The sequence below is a fragment of the Mustela erminea genome, chromosome 1 (assembly GCF_009829155.1).
Source record: "Mustela erminea isolate mMusErm1 chromosome 1, mMusErm1.Pri, whole genome shotgun sequence".
Taxonomy (NCBI): domain Eukaryota; kingdom Metazoa; phylum Chordata; class Mammalia; order Carnivora; family Mustelidae; genus Mustela; species Mustela erminea.
In genome coordinates, this window is record NC_045614.1 from 2,287,549 (window position 1) to 2,299,318 (window position 11,770).

Sequence of the window (11,770 nt, forward strand, 5' to 3'; positions counted from 1 at the left end):
ATGACCTGAACCAAAGGCAGAGGCTTAACCCACTGAGTCACCCAGGCACCTCTTTTTTTTTTTTTATTTTTAAAAATATATACTATTTTTCAGAATAGTCCTATTTACAGAAAAAAATGTGAAACTAGAAGAGTCACCCCACGAAATGACGCGTTTCCCTATTACAAACATCCGACCTTCACGCGCGCCTTTTCTTGATCATCTATGACCCGACATTGACTCGCCATGAACTGAAGTCCCCCCGATATTCAGATTTCCTCAGTTTCCCCCTCGTGTCCTTTTCCTGTCCCAGGACCCCCGCCGGGACACCACGCAACCTGAGGCCATCACGCCTCCTGAGGCACCTCTGGGCCATGACAGTTTCTCAGACTTGCCTCGTTTGTGAGTTTTAGAGAAATTCCTGGCTTTTTCCCGGAGATTCATGAATCGGGGAGCAGCCAGTCTAGCGGGTAGACCAAAGCTCCCGGCTTCCTCTGTTTTTGCTGATCCTGGGCGTTCTGAAGCACGCTGGTCTGGGACTGCATTTGTTCCCCCAGCTTCTAGAACAAAGTAAACTGGGTGACTTACACAGCAGACATTTACTCTAGCTCTGGAGAGCAGAAGTAAAATGTGTGGCTGGGAGGGCCCCTCCCTGCTCCCGGGGAGCTCCAGGGACCCCTTGGCTTGTGGACTTGTCTCTCCATCACAGCCTCCATCTTCACGTGGACCCCTCTCTTGTGTGCGTCTGTATCTGTGTCCACATTCTCGTCCCTTACAGGGTCACCAGTCATACTGAATGGGCGCCCACCCCAATGACCTCATCTTAACTTGATGACGTCTGCAAACACCCTGTTTCCACAGAAGATCACATCCCCACATCCCGGGAGTTAGGACGTGACCATATCTCCTGGACAGTCCCGTGGTGAAGGTTTGCCTGGCATTCTCCTCATGATTGGGCTCAGGTTACGGGTTTTAGGACCACCGAAGCAGAAGGCCATTTCTGCCGCATCGTCAGCCTGCCACCTCTGTGCACCTCCGTCACCTGGCCAAGGAGTCATCCAACTCTTTTGAAAATCTTTTTTTTTAAATCATGGAAAATATCAAACCTACAAAAGCAGGGGGGAGAGTCAGGGCTGCATGTGGGCGTTTGTGGGCTCAACACCTGTTGGTAGAAAAGACCAATGAAATCCAGACTGGGCTCATTACGTATTCATGATTGCTGTATTAAGAAATTAAGAACATTTGCACAGATCCCTAAAGGGGAAGTTGGCCCCGAAGCCAGGACGGAGACTCAGCCCTCCTAGGCCAGTACTGACCCCTTCCTGGGTCCACGATGACAGGGTCCCTCGTCACTGATGGGCTCAAGTCCCAGACGTTTGCTCACAACCCAAGCCCGCACGTGGCACTAGCTGCTGTAACTCTCTTCCTCGGGAAGCAGCCCCCAACCTTTTCTTCTTGGTCATTTATCTGTTGAAGAACCCAGGCCATTTGTCCCGTAGAACTTCCCAGCCTCCGGACAGGGCAAGGGGCAGCCGCAGTGTCGACAGATGTGTTCCTCATTCCCCGTAACCCCTGCGAACTCACCTGTTTGGAAACGGGACTCCCGGGCGGCCTGTGAGCCTCCACACTGAACCTCTGCTTGGTTCTCTCCGCGCAGGTCCCTGCGTCTCTGCCCCTCTCCAGGAGACACACAGTGGAACATCCAGCTCATTCTCTCTGTCTTCTGTGTTTAAATTGATCCCTGGGTTTAGGGGGCATCAGTCTGATTCATCGATCACGAATTTGCCCACGAGCCTTTCTCCTGATGGTCTTCGCAGCCATTGGGGAATGTTCCTCAAGAGACATCATTTGGGACCGCAAAAATGGTGATATCCTAATGCTTTCCTTTTCTCTGCATCTTTTGCCTGGAACTGTTCTATTAAAACACACACACACACTTGAAAGGATTGAAAGCAGGGTCTTGAAGAGCTACTTGCACACCCACGTTGCACACCAAGAGGTTGGAGCAACTTGAGTGTCTACCTGGGGAGGAAGGATAAACACCGCGTAGTCCATCCCCACGCGGGAACACGATCCAGCCTCAGAAAGGAAGGGACCTGGGCTCCTGCCGTGATGCGGAGAGACTCCAAGGACACGGGGCTCAGCGAGAGCGGCCAGACCCAGAAGGACCCGTCCTGTAGGACCCCACTCCCGGGAGGGCCCCAGAGGAGTCCCCTCCGCACAGACAGAGAGGAGAGGGTGGGAGCCGGGGCTGGGGCAGGGGTGGGGAGTCCGTGCTTCGTGGGGACAGAGTCTCCGTGTGGGCGGATGGAAAGTTCTAGAGACGGAGGGTGGGGGTGTTGACAGTGCTTCACGCCACGGAGCCGTGCACTCCAAGACGGTTACGACGGTGACTGTCCTGCTCTATGACAGCAGGTGGGCCCTTCAGTCCTTCTGACATGCCCCCGCCAGATTTAAGAGGTCATGTTCTAGCCCCGAGGCATGCTGTGGGCTCACCCTGCCCTGGCCCCGGACCCCGCCATTTCTCCAAGGAGCCCTGCTTCTTGGGAGGTGATATTTAGGGACCACAATCTGATCACAAAGCTAGGAAGGAAGTTGCAAAACTATTACAATGAACTTCCGTGTGCCCCTCATCTAGGTCCGGGATGGACAAACCACCTGCGCCAAGCCTGTTTTTTTGCAAATAAAGTGTTATCGGCACAGCGCCAATTCGTTTACATATTGTCCCCGGCAGCTTCCGCTATGACAGCAGAGTTGAGTAATTGTGACAGAGACAGTCTGGCCCGCAAAGCACAAAATATTTACTATTTATCCCTTTGCGGAAAGAAAATCTAGATCCCAGAGCTGGATCCACCCGGGGTTCACCTTTTGCTTTGTCTCTGCCTGTAAGCATGATCTAAAAGCAAACACTGTGTTCTATAGACAACTTCTCCTCCTTTTTCTCCATTTTTCTAAGTGATTTGAGAGTGCGTTGGAGACATCACCAACCTTCACCGGAAAACACCGTGCATTTCCATGAACAAACACCTTCTGTTATGTAAGCAAAGGACGATGGTCAAGTTCAGGCAATCTCGCGTGTATATAACTTCGAGCCCGAGTGAAAATCCCATCAGTCGTCCTGACACCGTGTTTTCCGACACCTCCCCCACCACCCCCCCCACCCCCGCCCCAACGCTCGAGTCCCGTCCAGGTTCACTCCCGCACTTAACTCCGGGCCCCGTAGCGGCTGGGGGAGGGGCGAGGGGCCTCCTTCCGTCCCAGACTTGACACGCAGCCCTGCTCCTTTGTCTTTCTGGACTTTCCTTGACCTTGACCTTTGGAAGGGTGCAGGCCACTTATTCTGCGGGATGTGCCTCAGGGTGGGTCTGGGGGCTGATTTCCTGGGTCAGATGGGGGATACACACTTCCGGTGGGAACATCCCAGCAGCACCCCCCCCTTTCCCGCCCAGGATGCCCATTTATCACACTCCTAGTGATGTAAACACCATCTTCGCTGGGCTTCCCCCAAAAGACAGTTTCCTCTTTCTAACGCAAAGGTGATCTGTAGGGGGCGCCTGAGTGGTTTAGTGGGTGAAGGGACTGACTCTTGATCTCAGGGTCGTGGGTTCAAGCCCTGTGTTGGGTTCCACACTGAGCACAAAGCCTACTTAAAAAAAAAATTAAATATTGGGGCGCCTGGGTGGCTCAGTCGTTAAGCGTCTGCCTTCAGCTCGGGTCATGATCTCAGGGTCCTGGTATCCAGCCCAGCATCGGGCTCTCTGCTCGGCGGGAAGCCTGCTTCTCCCTCTCCCACTTCCCCTGCTTGTGTTCCCTCTCTCGCTGTGTCTCTCTCTGTCAAATAAATAAATAAAATATTTTTTAAAATATTAAGAATAGGGGTGCCTGGGTGGCTCAGTGGGTTAAAGCCTCTGCCTTCGGCTCGGGTCATGATCTCAGGGTCCTGGGATCGAGCCCCACATTGGGCTCTCTGCTCAGCGGGGAGCCTGCTTCCTCCTCTCTCTCTGCCTGCTTCTCACCTACTTGTGATTTCCTTCTGTCAAATAAATAAAATCTTTTAAAAAATTAAAATTAAAATTTAAAATTTAAAAAAAAAATAAAAGGAACCCATTGGAAGACACTTTGAGATTATCCAAAGACCATTCTCCCCAACCAACTTCTACCCGATAACTTAACCCCCAGCACTGACCGTTGCCTGGGCCGGTCACTCTGTCCTGGCCACAAAATGATGACCGTTGGCTTATTGGGGGTTGCCTCGGAGTGCAATTGCTGGGTCATACAGAAAGAATATTCTTTTTTTTGCCCCCTAATTTGTTTTATTGTGGTAAAATGCGCTTTACATAAAATGCACCATTTTAAGCATTTTCAGTCAGTGGCAGTAAACACGTCCATAATGTCATACACCATCCCCCTCCCGCCCCCCTCCAGGGCTGTTTTCATCTTGTAAACCTGACCTCTGTCCCCATCAAACACCGATGATTCCCCCCTGCCCCCCTGCAGCGCACAACCGCCACTTCCCGTCTCTCCAAAGTTACGGTCACTCAGTATTGATGCCCACAGGGCTCCAGGCTTAGCCAGCAGCTGCCCCGCCAGGCTGGCTCCTGTGTCTCTGACCAGTCCCTGTCCATCTCAGGGCACTTCCTGACTCTCTGGCACACCAAGATGTTCCAGGCCCATCAGGCCCCCTACCTGCCCCAGTCCTGGAATCATCCATTTCTCCCAGGAGCCCCAAAGGTGGTGTTTAGAACCTGAGATCTGGGTGCAGGAGAGCTATGCCTGTTGTTCCTGGCTTGTCTCAGCAGATAGAGTGATGCAACAGATTTTTGTTTCAATCATGGGCCCACGCTGATGATACTTTCCATGGGGTCGAGTGATGTGCGCTCGCTCCCATTCCGTATTTACATCATGTTTCCTGCCCAGCGTGGACCCAGATTTTTTTTTTTTTTTAAGATTTTATTTATTTGTTAGAGAGAGAGATACAGAGCGCAAGCACAGGCAGACAGAGTGGCAGGCTAGAGGCAGAGGGAGAAGCAGGCTCCCTGCCGAGCAAGGAGCCCGATGTGGGACTCGATCCCAGAACGCCGGGATCATGACCTGAGCCGAAGGCAGCTGCTTAACCAACTGAGCCACCCAGGCGTCCCGGACCCAGATATTTTTTTTAAAGATTTTATTTATTTATTTGACAGAGATCACAAGTAGGCAGAGAGACAGGCAGAGAGAGAGGGGGAAGCAGGCTCCCTGCTGAGCAGAGACCCCCCCCCCCCATGCGGGGCTTGATTCCAGAACCCTGGGATCATGACCCTAGCAGAAGGCAGAGGCTTTAACCCACTGAGCCACCCAGGCGCCGCCAATGGACCCGGTTCTTAGTAAGATCCGTACACTTGCTATTTTGCTCGTCCCATAATACACACGAGAGTTTCAGAATCACTACACCTCTACTCCTCCTGAAAACAAACCGACAACACAAAGTTCATATTTCTTTTTCTGTAGTTCCTTTTGTCTTTAGAACAAGCGCGTGTCCAAAGGCGCATGGGCTCCTTCTCCTCTATTCCTGTGTGGTCGTGGTTTTCATCTGAAGCACAGTTCGGTTCCTCTGTTTTCGGTTTATGACCCATTCTCGAGCTTTCCTCCCCGCACCTTGTGGATTTAATTTTATTGTAGAATACAGAGAGCAGACACAGAGTGTGAAAATCCGGCGAGCAGGAGTGTCCGGAGGCTGTCATCCCCTCTCCGCTCCACCCACCACCCCCAGAGGGAACCGAGCTCGTTGCGTCCCGGTTTATCTTTCCCGGGTTTCTCTCGAGAAAACAAGCAGCCGTGTATATGTTTCTTTCCCCCTTGTTTGTTTCACAGAAGGCAGCTTATCCCATATACCTTTTCGTATTTTTCCCCACTTAACAATACGACGTGGAGGGGGATCCGATCCACTCTTTTTCGTGGCTGTGTGGTAGTCCACGCTGTGGCGCGCGTGGCTGGTCGGTGTCTTCCCCTGTGTGTGGACGCTCGGGCTGCTTCTGATATTTTGCATTTACAAACAACAACGACTAACCTTTTGGAGGCGTACTTATGCATGGTCAGAGCTGTCCCGGGGCAGGCTTCTAGAGGGGGCATTTCTCTTCTGTAGCGTATGGTAATCGTGAGATTAAATAAAGTAAAATGCGCACAGGGCCTTCAGCCAGGCAGCAGGTAACTCGTGGCATCATTGCTGGATGACTTGGCCTTGCTAGTCACACTCTGTTCTCTCATTACATTTACTTTAGTCCTGAATTTGCTCTGAGCCTAGAGTCAGGGATGCAGCTGGAGTGGGGGTTGAGGCTCAGTTAGAACCGGGGCTCAGCCTGGGCTCAGGGGTCAGTCCAGGGCCAGGTCTCAGTCAGGGTCAGGGGTCAGAGTTGTGGCTGGTCTATAGTCACACACTCAGCCAAGGTCAAGGTTCAGCCAGGAATCAGGGCTCAGTCTAGGATCAGAGCTCAGCCTGGGCTCAGGGCTCAGTCAGTGATCAGGGCTCAGTCTGGGATCAGGGGTCAGTCTGGGATCAGGGCTCAGTCTGGGATCAAGGTTCAGTCAGGGATCAGGGCTCAGTCTGGGATCAGGGCTCAGTCAGGGATTAGGGCTCAGTCAGGGATCAGGGCTCAGTCTGGGATCAGGGTTCAGTCAGGGATCAGGGCTCAGTCTGGGATCAGGTACCATTTCAGGGTCCAGGCTCAGCCTCAGAACACACTGTGTCCCTCTTCGAATGCTCTGACTTGGGTGGTTCCTTGTGAAGTTGAGACCAAGGCACAGTTCTCAGCCCTGCCGGGTGGTACCTGAGAGAGACGTGGCTGCTTGTCCCCCTGCCGCAGCCTCACAGCCCCACTGCCTGGGTAGCCCTTGTCCGCACAGCCTCGTCTTCAGGTCCCTGCTTCTGCCTGGTCACCTCCAGTAACAAGACTCGATGGCTTCCGCCAGGCAGCACCTGTGTCGGTGGTTCCCTGTAACTGTGCTGTTCCCAGGGCTGACCAGTGAGCAAAGGGAGGGCCGCTGCTTGGCGGCCACAGGCAGCTGGGCTGCCCTCAGCCCCAGTCCCCTGACGGCCCTGCCCCTGATGGGGATCCTGGAGCCCCTCTTGGGACCCCTGTGCCTCCCCCACACAGACTCCGGAGCATGGGCTCTACTCTCACCCCTCCCCCACCAGGCACCCCGCCCCCCAGCTCCAGTCCTCAGCATCCCCAGATAGGCATAGGGGGAGTGAGTTCCCATTTTTTCTATGAGCCCCTCCCCCTCCAGAGGTGAGGGGTTGTCTTGAGGGGGGGGCCGGCAGGGGACTATGTGGGGCGGGGGTGTCCACAGCAGCTCTGCTCTAGCAGAACCAGCTCGGAGGCAGGGCAGGCCACCCCAGTAAAGAGGGTCCCGGCCGAGACCTACGTGGGTCCCTGTGCAGGTGTTTGCCTCCCGCTGGAGACCGCTGGTGCCAAGTCTCCAGGCCTCAGCCTCCTCTTCTGCGCACAGACACGCAGCTGGTCCGTCCTGGGAATGAAACGGGAGGCACCTGTGCTTCCAATGAGGTATCTGGGGGTGCTCACGTGTGTGCCGTCACTTAACACACTTATTAAGCACCTACTGTGTGCCAGGCAGGCTTGGAGCCGTCCAGGAGAGCAGCTGGGGCCTGGAGAGGGTGGCTTGTGGGGGCGAGGGAGCTGCCCAGCCCAGGGAACGGTGGCGAGCGCCCCGGGGAGGGGCGATCCATTTCCCATCCCCACTGGTGCCCCCACCCCTCCCTGGGCTTTCTAGGACCACAAGGAGGCAGAGACACGGTTCCTTGGTGGGAGCCGGGTGGAGCCCGGGTGGGAGCCACCGACCGTTGGGATGCCCCTCCCTGTCCACGGCCTCACCCCAGCCTGGGGGGTACCTTGAACATAACAGGAAATTCGAAACAACAGGAAACCAAGGCCGGGCAGGCAGCGGGCGGTGGCGGGCGGCTCCACCCTGCCCCGGGCCCCAGCCACCCCGGGGGCCTCAGTCTGCCCCAGGGGACCGCCATGAACAGCACGGGGTCCCCGCCAGGGGCCCCCGAGTCCTGCCAGCAGCTGGCGGCCAGCGGGCACAGCCGGCTCATCGTCCTGCACTACAACCACTCGGGCCGACTGGCCGGGCGGGGGGGCCCGGAGGAGGCGAGCCTGGGGGTCCTGCGGGGGGTCTTCGTAGCCGTGAGCTGCCTGGTGGTGCTGGAGAACCTCGTGGTGCTGGTGGCCATCGCGACGCACATGCGCTCGCGGCGCTGGGTCTACTACTGCCTGGTCAACATCACGCTCAGTGACCTGCTCGCCGGCGTCGCCTACCTGGCCAACGTGCTGCTGTCGGGCGCGCGCACCTTCCACCTGCGCCCGGCGCACTGGTTCCTGCGCGAGGGGCTGCTCTTCACGGCGCTGGCCGCGTCCACCTTCAGCCTCCTGTTCACGGCGGCCGAGCGCTTCGCCACCATGGTGCGGCCGGTGGCCGAGCGCGGGGCCAGCAAGCGCGGCCGCGTGTACGGCCTCATCGGGCTGTGCTGGCTGCTGGCCGGCCTGCTGGGGCTGCTGCCGCTGCTGGGCTGGAACTGCGTGTGCGCCTTCGCGCGCTGCTCCAGCCTCCTGCCGCTCTACTCCAAGGCCTACATCCTCTTCTGCGTGGGCGTCTTCGCCTGCATCCTGGCGGCCGTCACCGCGCTCTACGGGGCCATCTTCCGCGTGGTGCGCGCCAACGGCCAGAAGGCGCCGCGCTCGCCGGCCCGCCGCAAGGCCCGCCGGCTGCTCAAGACGGTGCTCATGATCCTGGTGGCCTTCGTGCTGTGCTGGGGCCCGCTCTTCGGCCTGCTGCTGGCCGACGTGTTCAGCTCCACCGACTGGGCGCAGCAGTACCTGCGCGGCATGGACTGGATCCTGGCGCTGGCCGTGCTCAACTCGGCCGTGAACCCGGTCATCTACTCCTTCCGCAGCAGGGAGGTGTGCCAGGCCGTGCTGGCCTTCCTCTGCTGCGGCTGCCTCCGGCTGGGCCTGCGCGGGCCCCAGGACTGCCTGGCCCAGGTGGGCGAGGCCCACTCCGCAGCCTCCACCACGGACAGCTCGCTCAGGCCCCGCGACAGCTTTCGGGGCTCGCGGTCGCTCAGCTTCCGGATGCGAGAGCCCCTGACCAGCATCTCCAGCGTGCGGAGCGTCTGAGGTGGAGCGTGGGGGGCTCCCCGGGGGAGGCAGGACAAAGGGCCCCCAGCTGGCGGTGGGTCCCGAGGCTCCACGGTCCCCCTCACAGCGCCTGGGCCCACGGAGGTCTCCCTGGAGGTCTCCCTGGAGGAGGCGGCTGCTCGAGGGAACGGGGAGGGGTCTGGAGTGGGCGTGAGTGGGTTTGCGATGAAGGCCCCCTCCCCCTACCCCAGCTCCCTTGTGATTCTGGGGAGTCTCAGTCCCTGCCCAGCCTTGGGGGCGGTGGGGCTGGACAGCCTGGCAACACGGAAGTTCAAAAACGGTTTGTCCCAGCTTCCTTCTTATTCACCTGTGGGCTTCAGGGGCGACAGCGTGGGGCGGTGGGTCGGCTGGACACGTGCAAGCACGGGGACCCTGGCGGGGGGCTGTGGGTCGGTGGGGATTGGGGGTGTGGTTGTGCGGGGCAGCGGCAGGGTGTGGGTGAGTGTGTGTGCAAGAGAGACAGAGAGAGAGAGAGAGAGAGAGAAGGAGGGAGGTGGGCACAGAGTGGGGTGCGGCTGTGTGTGCGCACGTGTGTGAGAGCGGCTGGGGGCTGCCAGGTGGGTCCCCGCCCCTCTCGCCACTTCCCCTTCCCCTCCCCCTCCCCCTCTGCTCATCTGGGGCCCCTGCGGCCTCTTCCCCATCTCTGGCCTCTGCCCTATCAGGGGCCCCATCTGGGGGTGACAGAGTCGCAGCCGCCTGGCCCCCTGGCCTCAGGGGATCTTGCCGCTCCTCTCCTGTTCCCTTTAGCACTAACTGCCTCGATCTCCCCTCCTGTGAAATGGGCAGATCGGGGATGGACCCCGTAGCCCGAGGCTGTGGGCACACACTCAGCGCTCGCCGGGGCACATGGCGTCCTACATGTCTGACCCACTTCTGACGATGGTAGAGGCTGTCCCCCTCGGGAGCCCCGGAGGCCGCGGTGTGCTTGACAAGTGGCCGGTGCGACTGTCGAGGTGAACTTTGAGTTTTGGTCACGCTTAAATGGCCCATGGCACTCGTGGTGACCATACCGGACGGCACAGGGATGTGCCCTGCGCGCACAGCCGCCTCTCCTGCTGGAAAGCTCGCTCCCGCTCCTTCCAGGCAAGCCAGTGCCTGTAAGTCTTGCCCGGGCTCAGGGGGCAGCACCTGGCCCGCCACTTTAGGCACAGAGCCACTCTTCTCTGAGCCTGGGCTTCTCTGCGTGATGAGAGACGCGGCGGCCCGGAGCTGCTCGCCATGCTGGCCGGTCCCGCAGCCACCAGCCACGTGTGGCTGCTCACGACGCTGGAAAATGAAATGAAATACAAAACACTCACCTTCTTGGTGCATTGGTCAGCTGGAGGTGCCACATCTCAGAGCCACAGAACAGGTGGCTGGGACAGAAAAGGGTCCTCTCACGGTCCTGGAGGCTGGACGTCTGAAACCGAGGTGCCCGCGGGGCTGGTGCACCTGAAGCTCCGAGGTAGAGCCTGTGCCCCCCATTCTCCTGGATTCTGCGGGCGTCCTCGGAGGCTTGTAGCCCCGGGAAGTGACATCCCAATTGCCGCCTTCATGCCTTCATGTGGCACCCTCCCTGGTTATCTGTGCCCGAATGCCACCATTCTAGAGGGATGCCAGGCCTACCCTAAGGAACCCCTTTTTAGCTTGATCACCTCGTAAAGACCCTGCCTCCAAACCCCGTCCCACGTGGAGGATTTCAACATGCGAACTCTGAGGGGACACGGTCCGGCCCATAATGTTTAGTGACCTGGGGCTTGCGACCACTGTCTCGGCTAGTGTAGACGCGGGACATGTCCCTCATCCGAGAAGTTTGGATAAAGCTCCAAGCACGTGTCCAGGTACACAATAAATTGGGATATTTTTATGTTTTCCTGATTCCTGTCATCATGTTTATCCGTGACAGCGCCAGGCAGGGCAGGGACTCGGTGGAATCGGGGGTCAGTAGAGCCTGGGCCACCCTGAAGCGCTCAGCCTGTGCTCTGGGCCTGTGTGCACGGGCCCGGCTGCCCCCCCCCCCCACAGGCTCTCTTCTGAGTGAGCTGAACCATTCGCGGGGCCTGCCCAGCTGGGGGCCTTTGCACGTGCTTTCTTGTCCCCACCATAGCGCCCTTGCCTGGCATGTCCCCACCCTCAGTCCTAACTTGCCTGCCCCCCGCCCTTCCTTCGGGTCTGGGCTTTGGCATCACCTCCTCCAGGAAGTCTTCCCTGATCTTCTCCTCCTGAGGTTTCTCCTCGGCTCGCACAGCTGCCTGCGCATCCCGCACTGATGGCCGCCGTGCTCACTTCCGGCCACTCCTCCCCCTCTTCCCCTGGACTAGATGCTCCACGAGGATGGACACCGTGGCAGTTTCTGGGTCAGGACTGCGGCCAGAGCTCTGGGAGCACTGGACCCCACAGCATGCCTCCCTCCAAGCCTTGGAAACCTCTTCCTCTCCTTTCAACACTCCCCTGCCCCCTCCCTGACAGCAGCACAACTGTCCCCAGAATCCTGACTCCTGCTGGTGGGACGGCTCCCATCGCTTCGGTGTTAACTCGTTTCCTCCTCTGTAATCCGCTAGGAGGAACATACCGCCATTAACTCCATTTTACAGATGGAGAGACTGAGGACCAGGGAG

The 11,770-nt window shown here is 58.0% G+C and overlaps 1 protein-coding gene across 3 annotated transcripts; it reads left to right on the top strand.

Annotated features, from left to right (window-relative positions):
- Nucleotides 1-7,322: 7,322 nt before the first annotated feature.
- On the top strand, nucleotides 7,323-11,023 carry S1PR4 (sphingosine-1-phosphate receptor 4). 3 transcript variants are annotated; one of them, XR_004277068.1, is made up of 3 exons: nucleotides 7,323-9,153; nucleotides 9,365-9,453; nucleotides 9,960-11,023. XR_004277068.1 is itself a non-coding variant. In XM_032305845.1 (2 exons), exon 1 carries the CDS (start codon nucleotides 7,995-7,997, stop codon nucleotides 9,150-9,152), a length of 1,158 nt encoding a protein of 385 aa, XP_032161736.1. In that variant the 5' UTR covers nucleotides 7,323-7,994; the 3' UTR covers nucleotide 9,153; nucleotides 9,960-11,023. The 3 variants fall into 3 exon arrangements, 1 of the variants encoding a protein (XP_032161736.1); XM_032305845.1 differs by lacking the exon at nucleotides 9,365-9,453; XR_004277066.1 differs by having other exon boundaries at nucleotides 7,324-9,453; nucleotides 9,960-10,977.
- Nucleotides 11,024-11,770: the final 747 nt, after the last annotated feature.